General features: G+C 44.1%; 2 protein-coding genes across 18 annotated transcripts in view; both read left to right on the top strand.

Moving 5' to 3' along the window:
- NSDHL (NAD(P) dependent steroid dehydrogenase-like) overlaps positions 1-3,801 on the top strand; it is a 40,133-nt gene extending 36,332 nt beyond the window's left edge. For all 10 annotated transcript variants that reach the window (XM_056809200.1, XM_056809202.1, XM_056809194.1 and 7 more), the window contains one exon: positions 899-3,801. In XM_056809200.1, coding sequence (XP_056665178.1) covers positions 899-1,231 — 333 coding nt within the window. In that variant the 3' untranslated portion in view covers positions 1,232-3,801. The remainder of the gene's footprint in view (positions 1-898) is intronic.
- Positions 3,802-9,134: 5,333 nt separating this feature from the next.
- ZNF185 (zinc finger protein 185 with LIM domain) overlaps positions 9,135-20,418 on the top strand; it is an 83,942-nt gene continuing 72,658 nt past the window's right edge. For all 8 annotated transcript variants that reach the window (XM_056809573.1, XM_056809571.1, XM_056809574.1 and 5 more), the window contains exons 1-2: positions 9,135-9,292; positions 18,122-18,248. The gene's annotated coding sequence lies outside the window, so the exon portion shown is untranslated. The remainder of the gene's footprint in view (positions 9,293-18,121; positions 18,249-20,418) is intronic.

Here is a 20,418-nt window from a genome sequence, read left to right as displayed (position 1 = left end):
TCTCCTTCTCTCTCCCTCCCTTTCTCTCTTTCTCCTCATTCTCTCTCCCTCTCTGTCTCTCTCTTTTTCTCCCCCTTCTCTCTCCCTCCCTCTCTCTTTTTCTCCTCCTTCTCTCCCTCCCTCTCTCTCTTTTTCTCCTCCTTCTCTCTCTCCCTCCCTCCCTTCTCTCTCCCTCTCTTCCTCTGTATCTCTCTCTCCTTCTCTCTCCCTCCCTTTCTCTCTCTTTCTCCTCCTCATTCTCTCTCCCTCTCTCTCTCTGTCTCTCTTTTTCTCCTCCTTCTCTCTCTCCCTCCCTCCCTTCTCTCTCCCTCTCTTCCTCTGTATCTCTCTCCTTCTCTCTCCCTCCCTTTCTCTCTCTTTCTCCTCATTCTCTCTCCCTCTCTCTCTCTGTCTCTCTCTTTTTCTCCTCCTTCTCTCTCCCTCCCTCTCTCTCTTTTTCTCCTCCTTCTCTCTCTCCCTCCCTCCCTTCTCTCTCCCTCTCTTCCTCTGTATCTCTCTCTCCTTCTCTCTCCCTCCCTTTCTCTCTCTTTCTCCTCCTTATTCTCTCTCCCTCTCTCTCTCTGTCTCTCTTTTTCTCCTTCTCTCTCTCCCTCTCTTCCTCTGTATCTCTCTCTCCTTCTCTCTCCCTCCCTTTCTCTCTCTCTTTTTCTTCCTCATTCTCTCTCCCTCTCTCTGTCTCTCTCTTTTTCTCCTTCTCTCTGCCTCCCTCTCTCTCTCTTTTTCTCCTCCTTCTGTCTCTCCCTCCCTCCCTTCACTCTCTCTTCCTCTGTATTTCTCTCTTCTCCTTCTCTCTCTCTCTTTCTCCTCCTTCTGTCTCTGTCTCTCTTCCTCTTCCTCTTTCTCTCCCCCTCCCCCTTTCTCTTCCTCTTCCTCTTTCTCTCTTTTCCTCTCTCCCCAGGCTATTCACATCACCAATGACGAGCCGGTCCCTTTCTGGGCCTTCCTGTCCCGTATTCTAACAGGCCTGAACTACGAGGCTCCGAAATACCACATCCCCTACTGGTTGGCTTACTACCTGGCCTTCTTCTTGTCTCTGGTGATCATGGTGATCAGTCCTCTCATCAAAGTCAAGGCTACTTTCACACCCATGCGAGTGGCATTGGCTGGCACATACCACTACTACAGCTGTGAGCGAGCCAAGAAGCTGTTGGGCTACCAGCCACTGGTCACCTTGGACCATGCTGTAGAGCGCACCGTGAAGAGCTTCTACCATCTGCGCAAGGCCAACTAAAGTGCGCGCACCCCCAGCAAATAACCTTGGGGAAGTGATAGCTCACTCTTCATTTCCAGCCTGCAACTTGGGCCTCTGCTACTAAAAACAGGTTTCTCTTGGACCGAGGCCTCCTCTCTGGCAAGAGGGTAGAACTTCTGCTGCCTTATTCTGAATGGTACTGCTTGGGGGGAGGTAAGGGGACAGTATTGACCTTAAAACCAGCCCCCTTTGTATTTCCTTCAGATAAGGCAGCTGCCAATTCCACCTCCCCCTTGCCCTGACCACAGTGACAGATTTCTGTTTTTCTTTTGCCTCTTCCCTACATTTTGCTGTTGTTTGGGTCCCACCTCCACATTATTAGCACTCTGCCCTCCCCATCAGTTAGCCCTTAACATCCTTATTGCCATCCTGTGACCTCCCCAACCACCAACCTGGCCTCCCCCATTACTGTCATTTTGGGCTCTTTGGCCTCCACTGCTCCACCCATTTTGTGCTACCTTACACCCATCCCTGCCTCCATTTTGTGCTCTGACCACCCACACCACCTCCATTTCGTACTCTCCGATTTCCTGTACGATCCGTATTCTTTGCTTTCTGACATGCCGCACCACTCTCATTCTGTGCTGTCCGACCTCCCCCGCCACCCCCATTCCGTGTTTTCGGACTACCACCCCCATTCTGTGCTGTCCGACCTCCCCCGCCACCCCCATTCCGTGTTTTCGGACTACCACCCCCATTCTGTGCTCTCGGAGCTCTCCCTACACCCCGATTCGGTGTTCTCGGACTACCACCCCCCAACTGGGCTCTCTGAGCTCCCTCGACACCCCGATTCGGTGTTCACGGACTACCACCCCCCAACTGGGCTTTCTGAGCTCCCACGACACCCAGATTCGGTGTTCACGGACTATCAGCCCCCAACTGGGCTCTCTGAGCTCCCCAGACACCCAGATTCGGTGTTCACGGACTACCAGCCCCCATCTGGGCTCTCTGAGCTCCCTCGACACCCAGATTCGGTGTTCACGGACTACCAGCCCCCATCTGGGCTCTCTGAGCTCCCCCGACACCCAGATTCAGTGTTCACGGACTACCAGCCCCCGTCTGGGCTCTCTGAGCTCCCCAGACACCCCGATTCGGTGTTCACGGACTACCAGCCCCCGTCTGGGCTCTCTGAGCTCCCTCGACACCCCGATTCGGTGTTCACGGACTACCAGCCCCCGTCTGGGCTCTCTGAGCTCCCTCGACACCCCGATTCGGTGTTCACGGACTACCAGCCCCCGTCTGGGCTCTCTGAGCTCCCGCGACACCCCGATTCGGTGTTCACAGACTACCAGCCCCCATCTGGGCTCTCTGAGCTCCCGCGACACCCTGATTCAGTGTTCTCGGACTACTACCCGCAGTCCGTGTTCTCTGACTACCACCCCCAGTCCGTGCTCAATGACCTCTCCCACCACCCCCATTCCTTGTTCTCTGATGTGTCTGATTATTCACATTTTGTACTCTCAGACCACCCCCATGACCCCCATTCCGTGCTCTCTGACCTTTCCAACTACCCCCATTTTGTGCTCACTGACCACCCTCACTACCCCTATTCTGTGCTCGCTGATCTCTCCCACTACCCACATTCCGTGCTCTCTGACCTCTCCCACTACTCCAGTTCTGCGTTCTCTGACCTCCCACAGCCCCACTTTGTGATCCCTGCCTTCCTGTACCACCCCCATTTCGTGTTCTCCGACAACCACCCCCACTGCCAGTTTGTGCTCTCTGACATCTATCCCTACTGCTACTTTGTGCTGTGAGTTCCTCCAGCACCTGGATTCATGGACACCCACCCCTCCTTTGATTTTGTGTTCTCTTGACCACCCAGACAGCCCCCATTTTGTGCTCTCTGGTTATTCGCAATTTTATGCTCTAACCCCTAGCTCCATTTTGTGCTCCCTTGCCCCCACTCCAGTTTGTGTTCACCTGGCACCTAGTTGTGTGACCTTGAGCAAATTGCTTCCCTTCTATGAACCTCAGTTTGTACATCTATAAAATGGGGATGATCCCATTTGCCCTATCTCCTTCATGGGGTTTGTTGTGAGGTTCAAATCAGATAACATGTGACGGTACTTTGTAAAGTGCAATCCGCGTGTAAATTATTTCTGTTACCTAGTGAGGGGAAGAACTCCATTCTGTGTTCTGCAAGGAGTAACCCTCTTCCTGTCTACCAGTGCAGATTGAAGCCTTTTTATGCCTTAGGATATGGTTTCCGTGTGTTGCTGTGGCCAACAAAAAAATGCATTCCCTAGTGGCTTACCTTGTGGAGCTAGGCCCCTCAGAGAACAGATGCCCAGTCTATCACTGGGACCAGACTCTGAGCCTTTTTAGTTTGCTAAGCCTGCTTGAGCTCAGGCTCTGCCCACCGGCCACAGCCTTTGAGACCCTAGGGTCAGACACCCCTATGCCCCATGAGGCATTGGTGGAAGAGGGAGCCATTACATGACATCACTCATCCTTTTCTATTCATTGGTGGGATTCTTGGAACAACGCGCTTTTGAGTGAAATTTTCTGCTGTGGTTTTGCTTCTAAATAAAGTTCATAGTACTGTATCTGCTGCCTGGTGCGTTTTCATTCATTCTACAGACCTTGAATATTCTCTCGGTGTGGCAGGGCTGCATGATATGGAGAAGGGGGGGTGGGGGTGGGGGTGGGGGGAAGGATAGAGATGAATAAGGCCCTGCCCTTGACCTCAAGGACTTTATCAAATAAAGAAGAGAAACTGCACATCAGTTACTATCATATAAGTCTGGGGAGCTCAGAGAAGGCTTCAGGTTCACCAAAACTAAGGTGGGGCTGAGGACATTTCAAGTAGGCAGAACTGTAGAGAGTTATTTGCTTGTTGGGGCAAAATAAAACATAAAGCTGGAAAGGCTATCAGACTTTGGAGTGTTAGTAGCAAAGTTCTCAGGAAAGGTATGGATTAGGGAGCAAGTTTTCCAGTAAAGCCCAGAAAAGATGCAAATTCGAGCAAGTGGTGGGCTTAAAGAGGAGCCTTTCCTTCTCTAAATCTCTAAGGAAGGCTAAAGAGAAAGATACCGAGACAGAAGTAGTCTTATGTTTTTCAGTCACATCCAATTCTTTTTAACTCCATAGACATTTTATCCTCCACTCTCCCAGTCTTAGGGTGATATATCTGAACTAGTGTGCTGTAATGGTAGAAAGAGAACTAGGCTTATGATCAGAAACCTGGACTCAAATTCTGTTTTTTACGTCCCCTATGTCACTGGGCAAATCATCTATCAGCCTTAGTTTTCTCATTTGTAAAATGGTTCTTGTAATCAAGAATTGGTTATGTTAGACTCATTTTGTTTCCTTTTTGGCAGGGTCTAGTCAGGAGAAAGCTGTAGCTATTATTTCCCTAATCTTTGGAACTCCTTTTTAAGGGAATTTCGTGTTTTGGACAAAATAGAAAGATGTAAGCTAGATGATGGTATAGATAAATAGCTCTGGAACTACTCAAATTGGCAGGTTCAAAGAGCATATTCATGATTTCACATCAACTTAGAAGGAAGTCTACAGTGTATGGCCCCAAGGATCTGTACTTGGCCTTAAATGTTTCACATATTTACTGATGATTAGAAAAAGACATAAAGGGCATGGTTATCAATTTGCCAGTGACACAAAGCTGAGGGGCCTCCAAAGAGATCTTGAAAGGCTCTAGCACTTGGATGATTCAAAGACCAAATTTCATAGGTAGAGCTAGGAAAATAAGTATAAGTAACAGAAGCCAATTTAAGCTTAATGTCAGAAAAAGCTTCCTGGCACTTAGAGCTGTCTGTAAATATAATTGGCTTCCTTGGAAAGTGGTGGGTCCTCCAAGGAAAGACTCAATGACCACAAATGAGATGTGTTGTTTTAGGGTTTCTTTTGGGGTGTGAATTGCTTCTGAGGTCCCTTAAAACTCTTCACAAAGTCTAGGATCCCATAATAGACCTTCTCACCATATTACACATTAGCAATTTCTTTCAGGATTTGCATTCTTAATGACATGCTTGTCAGAATTAAGAGCTTAAATGTTACCTAATTAAGAGAGTGGGCAGGGCTTGGCATACCTTCCAGAAGTTAATTTAGTTCCATTGCAACCTTTTAGTTTTAACTTCTTTGAGAATATGTCTCTGATCAGCAGTAACCCCAGAAAGTTTGGATCAGCCTCAAGACTTGAAAACTCCTCCTAGTTGTATCAGATCTCAAACTGTACTACAAAGCAATAATTATCAGAACAATTTGGTACTGGTTCAAAAATAGGTTGATCAGTGGAAGAGATTAGGTACATAACATACAGAAGCAAACAGAGGCCTAGTGTTCAGTTAACCCAAAGGCCACAGCTACTGGGGTAAAGAAAAAAACTTGGGAAAACTGGAAATCAGTCTGGTAGAAAATAGGTATAGATCAGTAACTCATATACTAAGATAAGCTTCAAATGAATATGTGGCATAGACACAAAAGGTGGCATCATAAACAAGAAAGAAATTACATTTCAGATCTATGAATAGGGAAGAGTTCTTGACCAAAAAAGGGATAAAGAAGATCACAGAAGTTAAAATGGATAACTTTGGTTACATAAAATTCTTCAAAAACAAAAATCAATGCATGAGAAGGTAACTAAGGCAGAAGACCTCGGGTGGAGCTGCCTGATGACATTTTTTCACATCCTCTGCCCAGCATCCCAATGGGAGCACAGTGAGTAAGGTGGATAGCTCACAGGCGGCAGAGCTAGAGGGGAGTGGAGCATTAGGACCACTCCCCTCCCCTTTTCCACACATGCCTCTCATCACCTGCCCCCCATCTTGGTTAAGGGGGGAGTGGCTTGCAGCACTCAGTTTCTGGGGGGACAGGGCATGGCACTTGGTCTAGGGAGTGGAGGGGGGGTGGGGCTTGACACTCTATTTCTAAAAGGTTTGCCATCACTGACATATAGGGAAACAATTCAAATTTATAAAAATAAGCTCTTTCCAATTGATAAATGGTCAAAGGATTTGAATAGGCATATTTTAAAAGAAATCTAAGATCAATAGCCACATGGAAAAAAAGTTCCTAATACTTGGAGAAATACAAATTAAAACAAGTGGGCTTCTACTTCATACCCATCAAATTGACAAAAATAGCAACAAAAAAGCAAAATGGCCTGGGGAAAAAGCAGAAGGAAAAATATTCTACTATTCTAGAAAGACATTTGTAATGATGTTGCAAAAATTACTAAAATGTGCATACCCTTTAACCTAGTGATGCCACTATTAGGCCTATATGCTAAAGAAATTTTTTGCTTAAAAGAATGAAAGGACCCAAATGTACAAAAATATTTATAGCAGCTCTTTTTGTAGTAACAAAGCTGGGAACAAAGAGGGTACATATCAATTCAGGATGGCTGATGGTGATAAATGAAATACTATTGTATAATAATTAACAAAAAGGGTGGTTTTAGAGAAACCCGAGAAGACTTTATGAACTGATAACAGAATAAAGAATGCAGAGCTAGAAGAACAATATATACAATTTTATACAATATCAACAACATTGTAAAGGCTAGCAACCTTGAAAAGAGTTGGTAACTTTGATTATTAGTTGCAGTGACAAACCACAGTCCCAGAACACCATCTTCCCACCTCCTGACTAGAAGGTGATACTTGGAATGAAGCTCATTTTGGAACATGGATAAATAGGGAATTTCTTTTTGCTTAACTATTTATATTTGTTACAAGAGTTTTGTTTCCTTTTTCCTTCAGTTGAATGGATGGTGGGAGAAAGAAGAAATTTATGATCATTGAAAACAAAATACAAAGTCTAACAGCTTTGTCCTCTTATTACCTCTTCAGGAGTATAGGGTCCCTCTGTAGAAGGGTTAATTAACCTAGGGTCCATAAACTTGTATGAAAAAAAATATTTTATTTTTCCTAACCTTTTACTTCCTTTGTAGTACTATGTATTTTGGCTTTTATTCATTTAAACACATGATTCTGAGAAGGGCCCTAAAAACTTCATCAAACTGCCAAGAAAATCTATGGCATAGCCAAGGTTAAGAACCTCTTGATCTATAGAAATGAGAGCACTTCCTGTCCAGGTACCTGGGCCAATATCCCTCTCACACAACACCACATTCATTTAGATCCTGTTGTGGTTAGGAGTGGGAAACCAGAGCAAATACTATCTCCCAAGGGCTTTGAGTTCAAGTTCTTACTTACACAGTCACCCTAGTCCTGCTGTGTCCCCTAGGACAACCTAGGGGAAGACCCCTTGGGAAGTCTTACACTAATCTTGCTGTCTTTAGTTACTTGCCAGGTTCTTTTTCTTACAGGGTTCTTAATCAATTTGATCTAGAATGTCCCAGACATCTGCTACCTATATGATCATATCAAGTTTTAACCTTGGTCTTATTTACTCATCTGAACAATATTATTAATAGCAACCTTACAGATTTGGATGTTGTTAGGAAGATGCTTTAGAAATTTTAAATAAAAAAATTTTTTTTCAACAAATCCCAGCTCCTCTGTGAAAGGCCCTGATTTAGTAAATAGGGACTTGCCATGGATTTTTAAAAAGTCAGGGGAGAGGACCTCAGGTCCACAGTGAATCTTGGCACTGCTTCTATTCTGCTGTGTAATTTTACATATTGGTTTGGTGCTCTGGGCTGGCACTAATACTGTGCAAGTTTACTGGAAGGACCAAAGGAGATGCAACAGATGACAAGTGCTTTAGATATTAACCTGTTCATCAACTCGGAGGGATGTACGAGAAAGAACACTATCCACATTCCAGAGGAAAAACTGGGAGTAGAAACACCAAAGAAAAACAACTGCTTGATGACATGGGTCAATGGGGATATGATTGGGGATGTAGACTCTAAATGATCACCCCAGTGCAGACATCAACATGGAAATGGGTTTTGATCAAGGACACATATAATACCCAGTGGAATTGTGCGTTGGCTATGGGAAGGGGTGAGGGGAGGGAGGGAAAGAATATGATTCTTGTAACCAAGGAATTATGTTCTAAATTGACTAAATAAAAAAATTTTTAAAGATATTAACCTGTTCATGATACATATATAACACAGTGGAATTGTTTGTCAGCTTCAGGAGAGGGGAGAAAAGAACAGTGTGTGTGTGTGGGGGGGGGGATCATGAATCATGTAACCACGGAAAAATATTCTAAAGAAAAAAAGAACCTGTTCTGGAAATGTCAGTCATTATCTTTGTTTTGGATGTTTTCTAGGTCAATAGCCAGCAAGCCAAGACTCTTACTAGGGCCGTGCTAGGTCTCTAGACCTTTGGGGCTTAGTCTTGCCTTCTAGAGCTTACTTCCATTGTACAATTAAATATTAGCTAAGAACCTCAGTGAGAGAAGGGTCAACCTTAATGCACTACAGAAATACCACACCAAAGGCATGCCAGAAGGTTTCTAGTACCCATTTTTCTGTATCTCCATTTGCTAAATTGACTTTTGAAGTGACTAGCTAATTCTAAGTGGGAGCTGTTGAGGTTCCAACATATGATGCAGGGCAAACTGATTGGCCTTAAGAGTCAGAGAAACTGGGTGAAAACTCCAGCTTTGCTGCTCAGATAAAAACTCTCTTAATGGCCTTGGCCAACATTCTTAATGTTTGTGATGTTACTGTGTCCCTCCCTATCTATAAAATGAGGGAGTTGAGAGTAGATAACCTCTAAGGCCCCCTTCTTTTGTCCAGAAAAAAACCATTGGTCAACCTTCACAAGGCCACTGATTTGAAACCAAGTTTCTACTAGGCCAAAAAGAACCTATAGTTAACCTCTACAACCTCCTCATTTGAAACTAAGTTTCCCGTGGAGCCAGTTCTGATTGGCTGATCAAAAAAAAGGTTTTCCATCGATGACTGGGTCCCCTTGTATCTAAACCTCAGGCTACAATATGATTGGTAGATGTTGAGCCTAAAGGGGAGGATCTACTGACAACCCCCTTCTCATGCCAGGTAATAACTGGTGTTGAGGGCCTTGCCCCTCCACCAGTCTCTTGTTTTGACTGGTACCATCCACCGGCTGTTCTCTTGGAGTTGGACTCTTACTTCAGGTCAGTAATACTATTGAGTTCCTCTCTCTTTGTCGAGATGGAACTCTTTATATGGACTTTCCAATTCTTTTTGCACCTTGGACTAACCTTGGTGGACCCTTAGTTGGGTAGCTTTTTTAATTGGAGATTTAGTTATCGGCCTTGGGAGATGTGGAGGAAGTCTGCTTTTCAAAAGCTCCCCAAATATCAAGGCCCATTTCTAGATCAATTCTATTCAATTCAATTTTGGCTCATTTTTTATTTTCCTGCATTGGCCCTCAGCAAAAATATCAATGGTCCTAAATTTTATTTTTGTAAAACAATGGAAAGGGCAATAGTCTTAAAGAGAGGAGACACATGGTTTGAATCCTCCCTCTGTGAGTCATTTAGTAATTAAACTGCTCACTTTCCTCACCTGTAGTAATAGTGGTCTCTCTTGTTCTCTCAGCTGTGAAATTAAATGAGATGTGAGGAGTACTTTGTAAATCTGTACATTGCTGCAAGAATGTCAGGACAAATTTTCTGGTCTTTGTTCTGTATCCTGGTCCACCCAATTCTATGGCCAATCATTTCTGTGACACAAAATAGCCAAAGGCCTTTCCCATGGAAGACTGGTAGAGGAAGTCTTTGATAGAGGCCCTGACAACCTGCTGGATGATGTTAGAACCAGTATGGGGCCATCTTGGTGGAGTTTTCCTGGCAGCCTAAGGAAGGAATGGATTTTGAAGCTTAACTTGATTTGAAGGATATCAGATACTGGGACAAAGCAAGCCCATTAGCTTGCTTTGGACTGTCCATTTTTCCTGAGGAAGAGAGGAGAAAATGGGAAAAGCCAGTAGAAGAAGAAGAGGAGCAAGGGATGGGGAATGCCTTCTTAGAGGGGCCAGGAGGTGTTAGGCAAGCTTGGAATGGTCGAATTGTTGAGGAAAATAATTATAAAACTATTAAATATCTATAAAAAATTAGTGTTACTTTTTTTATTATTATTTACTGGCTGCTGACTGCCAGGAATTAAGACTCTTTGGAACTCCGTTGAGTCTCTTATTATCAACGCTGTATGAGTTAGTATAAAAACCGTTAACTGTCACCGTGCCCCTCCTCTCTCGCTCCCTTCCCGGTCCCTCCCGTGCCCCCTCTTCTCTCTTGTCTCTCTCCATATCCTGCTCTTTAGCCCCTTCCCCCATTATTCTATTACTTTTAGCCCCTCCTCCTTTCCTTTTGTATTCTTCCACTTCACCGCGACCCCTCCCACTCGCTCTAGCCTTTGCCCCCTCCCTCTCCTCGCTCCTCGCCCCTCCCCTTCTGTAACCACAGTTCCGCGCTTAGGCCCTTCTACGACTCTTCGCATTTGGTCCCGCCCCTTCCGCTTCCGCGTTTAGTCCCTTCCGCAGTCCTAACCTCTCAGCCTTCGTCACTGCCGCATCCTCCAACCGCGTCCCACACCATGTTCGATCCCTTCCGCCGTACTATGCTCTTTGCCCTGCCTTTCCTGCAATCCCTGTTTAGCCCCGCCCCTCCCGCCATCTTCTTTTTTGCTCTCGCCCCTCACGTACAGTATTTTCCCAGATCCCCTCTTCGCCCTTGTGTTCGTCCCCGTCCATGTTTTCTCCCTGCGCTTCCTCACGCTCTGTGTGCTGCCTCTCTTTCTCTGTTCTGTGCTTCCTTTTTCTCTGCACATCTTCTCCCCACCCTGTGTGCCCCCTTTTTTTAGTGCCCCTAGAGCTTGCTCTCAGTAGTTCTGTCATTCTGGGACTCTTCCCTCCCATCAGAGGACCTAGTTTCAAATTTGCCTCTGATACTTAGTAAAGTTTAAAGTGAGCTAGCTGCCTTAGGAGGCCAGAAATCTTAAAGGATACTGGTTTTAAAAGAGAGAGGCTGACTTGTGGAACAGATTAGATACACAAAAACTTGGAAAAACAGGAAACCAGTCTGGTAGAAATTAGGTATAGACCAGTAACTCATCTGGTTTATAGAAAGATATGCTCCAAATGGATACATGTCTTAGATATAAAAGGTCATATAAATATAAGAGATTAAGACAAATTAGCTTTTAGATCTATGAAGAGAGTAAATTCACGAATAAACAAGGGATAGAGAGAATCAGGATAAAGTGGATGGTTTTGGTTACATATAGGTAAAAAGGTTTTGAACAAATAAAATCAATACACCTAAAACTAGGAGATATACAATTAACTGTGAGGGGAAAATATTGATAGAAAGTTTTTTTTTTCTAATTAAGATCCCATTTCCAAGATGTATAAGGAACTGATTGAAATGTATTCGAACAAGAATGATGAATAAATTAATAAAGCATTTATTAAATAAGTTATTCCCTAAATGATGAACAAAAGAATAGGCAGTTTTCAATGAAATCTATCAATAGTCTTATGAAAAAAAAAATTTAAATCCCTTATAATTACAGAAATGTAAGTTAAAATCACTCAAATTCCACTTCACACCCATCAGATTGGCAAAGAATAACAAAAAAGTAAAATGACAAAAATGTTGGAAGAGCTGTGGGAAAACACCTGTATGGGTAACAATGCATAAAAAAGTCACTAAACTACATTCCCTTTGCCCCAGCAATGTATTTACTAGGCTTATACTCCAAGGGGATGAAAGAAAGAGGAAAAGAATCTATCTGTTCAAAAATAATTATAGTAGTTCTTTTTGTGGTGGCAAAGAACTGGAAAACTAAGGGAATGCCTGTCAGTTGGGGAGTGTGACTGAACAAGTTATGACAAAAGAACAGAATGGAATACTCTTGTATTCAAAAGCAGATAGGAGCCCAGTGAATAAAGAACTAGCTTAAGCAAGGAAGTACTGGGTTCATATCCAGCCTCAGACACCTACTAGCTCTGTGGGCAAGTAACTAATCTGCCACAGTTTCCTTATCTGTAAAATGAGGGTAATAACACCTACCTTTACAGATGATAAAATGAGAGTATTTGTAAAGAGCTTTGCAAAGCTCTTAAAATGCCGTATAAATGCTAGCTGTTATTATTATTATTATTACTGTTGTGCTATAAAAAGTGATGAAGCAGATGATTTTAGAAAAACTTGGGAAGTACAAAGTGGTGCAGAACCAGGAGAACAGGTTGTATAATTCCAAAAGTATTTGAAATCCTTCTGAACTCTGATCAATATAGGGACTATAACTCCAGAGGACCAATGATGTAGCATAATGCCCATCTCCTGATTTAGGATGACCATTGAAACATACATTTTTGGACTTGGCCAGGGTAGAAATGTATTCTGCTTGACTATGCATATTTCTTTTACAAGAGTTTTGTTTTTCTTTTTTCCTTTCTCTTTTAATTGAGGGAGGGGAGAAAATAAATGCTTGTTAGTTAAAAAATAAAAATTCCTTCCCTCCATTCCCCACCTTGCCCCCCAAAAAAGGGAGAGCTTCAAACTCTCTCAAAGTTTTGTTGGGGCTGATTATAGAGGAGCTTCTTATCCTGGTATCATCAATTGGACTAGTTGGCCTCCAAGGGTTCCTTCTAGCTCTGATTTTACCTAATTTGCCCATGGTCAAAGCTGGTAAGTGTCCTAAATGGGATTCAGACTCAGAATACTCTCCTAACTCCAGGGGTGGTGCTCTAACTACTGTAATTGGGTAGTTCTCTGTACTACCAGCTCCCAGTCCTATACCTGTTTTGCATATGATGGTTCAGAGCCCGGATTAGGGTTAGCCTTAATTCCCTGCAATAGCCCAGGGTTCACTAAAACATGTGGAGTTTGGGAGTGGCCACTAGAGGGGGTAGGAAGGCCAATACCCTGTCCCAGGCAGGCAATTCCCCAGGGCAGTTTGCCATTCTTCCAAGTAGCTACAGTATGAGGAACCCTCCAGCCTTCAAGGACTCCACGATTTAGGGAGGGAGAGGGAAAGATGGAGAGAGAGACAAATACAGAAAGACAGAGAATTAAACATAAACACAGACACACATTAAAATGTCAGGGTGCCATAAGTACAGTGGCTAATAGAGGGCCAACCTTGAAGTCCAGAAGACTTGGATTCTACTTATGGCTCCAACAAATCCTGGCTATATGACTGGGCATGTCACTTAATCTCTACGTGCCCCTAGGAAACTATTTAAAACTATTAAGTTTAATTGTTGATTTGTATTGGTGAAAATTTAATGTCCCCAGGCCTTTCCCATAGAAAGGTAGAGTGTCTTGCTAAGATATGGCACAAGTCTTAAAGCAGCCTGTATCTATTGACTATTAATATGGAAAGGGGGACTGAAGACTTAGTTGAAGGAGGCCCTGAATAGAGAAGCCTCCAGCGATCTGAGAAGGAGAAAGAGACCAGAGGCTGAAGGTTGGCCCTAGAAACACTTAACTTGACTTTTGGGGAAGAATTGTCCTATGCATCTGGGGGGGGGGGTGCCCTCTGAATACTTGATGACTCTTGGAGTCCTTTAAGAATACTGAAAGCCAGCTGTGCCTTGGTGAGACAGGGGAACAGACTGGGGCCTGATCAGGGAAAGCTGGCAGAAGGGAATGAGGGAAGGTCAGATTGTTCCTCAAGTGGGGTACCTCCTCCCAGCTTTGGAAGAAGTGGTACTTTAATCTGATCCCTCCCCATACTCTTCACAGAGCCCACTTGGGGCCACTGAGCATCCAGTCCCATCCTCCATCATTCACCAAGACCTGACCCAACACTACTTCTAGCCCCACCCACCTTCTGCCTTCCCAACTCTGGAAGCTCCCAGTTGGCACATGAGATAATCTCTTCATCAGAAATTGCTTATGGGGGTGGGGGCAGTGCTTGGTAACAACCCAGCTAGTGAGGCCCATTCTGTTTTTCTTGGTATAGAAAGCAGAGAAACAAAATTCTGGAAAGCAACCCCACTCCACACTTTGCCTACTTGTCCACTTGCCAACCACCAGGCACTGCACCACTGTCTAAAGGCCTTCTAGTTGTGGCAGGGCATTCCTTTGGTTTGTAACTAGATGACATTTGCATTGCAAGCCTCTTGGCACACATTTCCTCATTTGCCCCCTGTAAGTGGTAAAATTAAATCTTAAATAATAAAAAATTATATTTTATGAGGTTTATTAAATGATCATTCTAAATCAAGGAATAAAGAGGATGCAAAATAAAAACCACATGCCCATCACTGGTTCAAAATCCCCACCTTACCACCATCACCACTGATTGCTGCATCATGCCAAAGAGGAGGCAGAGCCTCAATGCCCACTCACTTTATCCTCTGTCTACAGGAAGTACATAATGACAGGAAGTCAGTGGGCTCTCAGGAAATGTAGTTCTTTTTTTAGAGTAACAGATTTTCAATTATACATTTTCCCCTGAGAGCCAAGGAAAACTAGTCTCTTCGATGGGTCTTGTAAACATACCAACTTTGAAATTACAATAATTTAAGGATAAGAGGAAAAGAGAACAAAACCAATGATTGCTAGGTGTATTGACAAAAAGCCAGTTAGGGGTCAGTCTCCTTCGGCATAAGAGTATACATACAAAACAAATGCATTCAACCCCACACAGTTCATATAACCACATCCCAAAGTTCACTCTGGATCTTCTGGTGCAGCATGTGGTCTATGGAGGCATCTTCATGGTGCCTTCTCCAAACAGTTCACTTTCTGGATTCAGAGAGGTATTATGTTTCTTAACCTAAAATTACTCTCAAAAAGAATTTAAACTTTGCAATTTAGAACAATTATACATTCCCTCCTGAAGAGGATGTTGAAAAACACAGAGATCACTTAGGGATGTGTGGCTGAGTTATGAAGTATATGAATCAATTGGCAGAGAAATAAAAAATATCCAAAAAATCCAAATAAAAAAGATAATTTCTGGATGAAATACAGACTATCAAAGTCTTATGTGTAAAAAGTCTAAGTAAAAGAAAAATAAATCTATAACAGGTCCTTGAATCAGGTCCCAATTAAAATAATTTAAACAATTATGCATTTACCCAATCAGTAGCCAGGACTATAGAAAGTTTGCCACACCATGAAAGACAGAAAAGGGACTAGATTATAGGAGCCAGGTAGGAACCAAATTTGAGATACTTGGTAGAATGTGGAACAAGGAAAACCTGCCTTTAACACATGTTAAACAGCTGCAAACTCAAACCCCAAAGAAGTTCAAGTCCTCTTGTCTTGGTTCAAAATTTTCATCAATCCCATCAGGATTGGTTGGTCTCTTTGACCTTGTGCTTGAGTGGCACTATGCAGTTTAGCTTTGTGCTTCTTTGGCACTGTGCAATGGCTCTTTTTGTATTTTCTTGTCCTATAATCAGACAGAATCATTAAGCAAAGTCCCATAATTTTTTTAAACAAAAATGGCGTCATTTTTATAGTCTAAAGCTTTTGGGGTATGCATTAATATTAGAACAAATGTATTTTAAACTTATATTATTGCAAAGCCGAAAAAGTTAAAGAAAATCTTCTCAATACTGGTGATATGTGCTTCAAATACAAAAAGGAGAAAAAATAAAACTGAAATAATATATTGCACATGCAAGCAAAAACAATAACAAGAGTTTTAAAAATCAAAAATATATAGCTTGTAATCATTGACACACTGTGTCAGCTAAGGAAAGGTAGAATACAAAGGTTTCTCACCAAAAATGAGATCCATTTCTTCAAACCTGGCCATGATCCACTGTGAGTGCAAACAAATGATTTTCACAAAGTAGCATCCCTTAGCACAACTTTGTGAAAGATGCATTTGGGGGACTTATTTATGAAGTCATTTCATTTTTACAGAAAGGGAAACTGAAACTCTGGCCAATGACCCCTTAGTATATGGAAGTGCCATAGTGGAAAGGGTACTGACTTTGTTTCAGATCCCAGCTCTGCCACTTACTCCCACAGAAAGGACAGATCTTAAACAAATCCCTTCTTCTCTTGGGACCTCAGCTAATAAGGAGATTGAGCTAGATGATCTCTAAAGTCTCTCCAGCTTAAAATTTTACTTATCTCTTGCACCTAGTGCAGTCAGTGCTATTCCTTAGTAGGCACTGAATGATTGATTGTAGTAGTAGTCTTACTGATTGATCACCTCTGTGATAGTTTTGTTTACCAAGTGGGGCCTTTGTCCCAACCAAGATCTTCTGGGCCTTCTATTCAGGGTTCTTTCTACTGCACTTCATGGCCTTCCTGAGGCTGAGGAAGCTGCAAGGCCACCTGAGTCCCTGGAACCTCAGGAGAGGAGTCTGCTACTTTGGTTCTGGGAATTCTAAGAGAATTCTCACCTTGTGGCAGGGCATAGGCAGCAGCTTCCTCATCTGGCTGGGGGATTCCTCCTACAAAGGGTTAAGGAAACTGTCCCCAAGAGTCAGGGCCCCCAGCCAACCTGATGATATTCTCTGGGAAGTAAGTTGGGGTGCCTGGACCCAAGTTTGAGAAAGGGATGAGGGAAAGAACTTGGAAGCAAAAGTGTACACATAATGCCCCACTTTGCAGCTACCCTAGTTGGTCAACAGAAATTATCAGCTGCCATCTCTGGCTCCCCACATAATTACAGAATCATGGGTGTTGGGGGGCAAGGGAGAGTATCCTAGATCTAGAAGGGCCCTCAGAAACCATCTGGCCCAGTGGTGTCAAACTCAGATAGAAACAGATCCCTGAAGGCTCTGAGCAGCCTGGGGTGGAGAGTTTGTCCTTTCTTCTGGTCCATCCCTTTCATGTTACTGCAGAAGACCAGCCCTGTGATTTCAGAGATCTAAGCAGCTTCCTTTCCCCATGCATATCATCACCTGTCCTCCAACTTCTAGTCTCAGAGAGTTAGAGCCTAGGACACCAAGGTGATGGGGACTTGCCCAGTCACCTAACTACTACGTGCCAGAGGCAGATCTTTTGCCCAGGTTTTCCTGACTTCAAGGCTGGCTCATAGTCTATCCCCCATGCCCTGCCATTGAATTCATCCCTTGTAGACTCAGAGCTGTAAAGGACTTTAAAATTCCACAAGATCATTCCCTAGCATTTAGGGGACCCAAACTCTTCTGATGCAGAGCTCTGGATCTGAAATCAGAGCAGGAGAGTTTAACCCCAGAACTACTATTTAAGTCCTGTGTGCCTTTGAGCAAGGCATTTCTGTTCATTGCTACTTAGTGGGATCCAGTTGCCTTTCCATTCACTCACTGACAGAGAGGGAAGGGACACCCTCCATATCAAGAGGAAAGGAAATGTCTCTTTCTCCACCAAAAGGACTTTTATATTGGCCCTCTGCCCTGGATCCAAGTGCTCCATCTATAAAATGGGCCCACTAACAACAGTGTTCAGCTAGGGCAGACTTTAAAAAACACCCATGAAAGTCTTAGTCACAATGAGACCAGTTAAATGAGCTCACTGAGGAAAGGGGAGCATACCTCTCCCTTCCTGAACTACTCTTCCAGGACTACTCCCTGGCCCTAACTAAGTTTAATTCCCTTGGGGCAAGGGAGTCTGAGCCCTGGTACACAGGGTCTACTCTGCCACCCCAAGTGATAGAGAGGTGAGCAGAAAAGGGATCTGGCCCAGAAAGGTTTACTTTTCAAACAGGTATCCAAGGCTCTGATCAGCAGCCAAGGGAGCTCTGAGAGGGACTGGCAAGCTGCTGCCCCCTGCTTGGGGAATGGTGAGGGAGTAAATCCCTCCTCCTTCTGGAGAGAAGAGAAAGGAGGATAGGGGCTGCATAAAGGAGGTGACTAGGGCCAGAGGGAGGGCAATAGAGCAAGCAGGTGTGTGTGTGTGTGTGTGTGTGTGTGTGTGTGTGTGTGTGTGTGTGTCTGGGTGTGTGTGTGTGAAGAGAAACCTGTTTGTTCCCCTGAAGGGCACAACACACCCAGCCTTCTGTTCCCAGACAGTTCCACTCTCCTGTCTCTCTCTGTTCAGGCAAGAAACTCTCCCAGCTGACCGGGAAGGCCCATTCCTAACCTAACTCTCTTTTTGGAGGACACAAGCAGAACTCAGAAGACACTGTCATCTTCCAAGTGGCAGTCAGGACTCTGCACCCCAACAGGTAAGACTGGCATAGCATCCAGCCACTGAGAGAGGGTGGGCTAGTGGGAAGGCAAGAGCTATGAGACCTGGGCTCTAGTCTCAGTTCTTCCACTCATTTGCTGTGTGATGCTGAGTAAATCTCTTCATGTCTTTGGGCCTCAGCTCCCCCATTTGGAACACTAGGGAACTGAACCAAATGATCTCCCAGCTCTAGTCCAGCTTTAACTTTATGGGAGCCTTAAGAAGGAAGCAGCTTCCATAATGTATTGTAGCAATAGGGTATAATGGGAAAGATGATGCAGGTGTGACCCTAGGCAAGTCACTTAAACTCTTTGAGCCTCAGTTTCTATATCTGTAAAGTGGGGCTAATAATATCATCCATCTCCCTAAGTTCTTATAAGAATCAATAAGCAAGTATTTTGAAGACCTAAAAGCAACATATAAAAGTTAGTATCATCATTATTATTATTATGCTCAGCCCCCCTACTTTTCTTCATCCCCTCTCCTTCTATCTGTAAAGTTGGGATTCCCCTCAGTCTCCAACTCTGGGAAACTTCATGACAGGATAGGGAAAGGCCTGTGAGTCATGAGGCTCAGCTGGTAATTTGGTCAGTGTAAAGAAAGCCTTTCTCTCTGAGCCTTGGTTTCCCCTATCTGTCAAAAGATGTAGTACTGGAATAAGATGATGGTCTAAAAGGGTACTTCCAACCACCAACATTCCATGACTTCTAAAATTTACACCCAAGTTACATAGACTAGTGGGTCTAGGGTTGTGTATGGATGGGCATCCAGCCTCCAGGGTATGGTTCAGAGATAAGCATCCCCCTGGATGCTTTTGCCCTAGTTTTATGTGTTGGAGGAGGGGGTTGGGGTGACTGCCCAAATAGTAGCATCCAGCCCAGCCTCCAAGAAACATCCTTCCTATCCCCACCTTGGCAGTGGGAAGATGGCAGCAAGAAACTTGACTCTGGGCCATATGGAAAGACCTTCCTGCCCCTTCTTCTTACCTTGGAAAAGTAGCGGCAATGCCCCTGCCTCACCAGCCCAAGATCAGTATAGTTGCCATTTATCTAATGCTTTTAGGTTTAACAAACACCCAAGGATTGTGGATTCAGAGCTGGAAGGACCTTCCAAGACTGGCCTCACCCACCCATTTTACAGATAAGCCATCTGAGGCCCAGTAAAGTCCAGTGACTTGCCTGAGGTCATAAAGCTCTTTTGTGGAAGAAATGGCCTTCAAGGCCCAGCCTACTACAAACCCTCTGCTACCTCCCTGTCCACCTTCTTATCTAGCCTCTGGAGAGCTGGACATTAATTTCTTGAGATTTGATCACTCCTTTCCCCAGCCAGCTAACTCCCAAGTCCAAGGCTATAGTCATCACATACAGAGCAAATGAAGGGGGGGAGAGGGGATGCTAATCACTGCAGGGAGATTTAGAAATGGCTCCTCTGAGGAGGTGGTACCTGAACAAAGCCGGGAATCCTGCAGGGGATGAGACAAGGAAAGAATTATATTCTAGGCCTGGGGAACACTCTCGACAAAGGCATAGTGTGGTACATACTCTCTGTAGTGGTTTGAGGGAGGGATTCTAGGGTGACCCTGTTCAGGAAAAGATTAGACTAAGTGTCTTCTAAAGCCTCTTTATGCAGATCCGAGATGAACCTGGGTTGGGAGCCAGAAGGCCTGTATTTGAATCCTGTCTCTCTTCTTTGCCACCTGTGAAACCTTGGGCCTGTTTGTTCATTGTAAAATGAGAGGATGACAGTTAATGTGCTTTCCAGCTCTGAAGCGTGGGATTTTTCTGAGTAGCTATTCTCTGTGAGCCCTAATGTTGGAGGTCCCAGATAAAGATGTGGAGAGGGGCATGCAAAGTCTGGGATCTTGTCCTCCTTGCACACGCACGCGCACACACACACACACTACCTACACACACACACTACCTACACACACACACACACACACACACACACACACACACACACACACACAAACCTTGCCTTCATTTTTCTAAATCCCAGCCTAACCAACCCTAGGCTTGGCATGGCATGCATATCTGACTCCAAACCTTTCCTGCTATTTCCCTCCAACCCTGAGTTCAGCATTCTAACTCCTAAAATCATTGTCTTACCCATCCACATATTACATTATCCAGCAGAATATGAACTCCTTGAGAGAAGAGGATGTTTCT

Source organism: Monodelphis domestica, chromosome X (assembly GCF_027887165.1).
Source record: "Monodelphis domestica isolate mMonDom1 chromosome X, mMonDom1.pri, whole genome shotgun sequence".
NCBI classification, from domain to species: Eukaryota; Metazoa; Chordata; class Mammalia; order Didelphimorphia; family Didelphidae; genus Monodelphis; species Monodelphis domestica.
The sequence above is the reverse complement of the archived record's forward strand: the minus strand, read 5'-3'. Positions and strand labels throughout refer to the sequence as shown.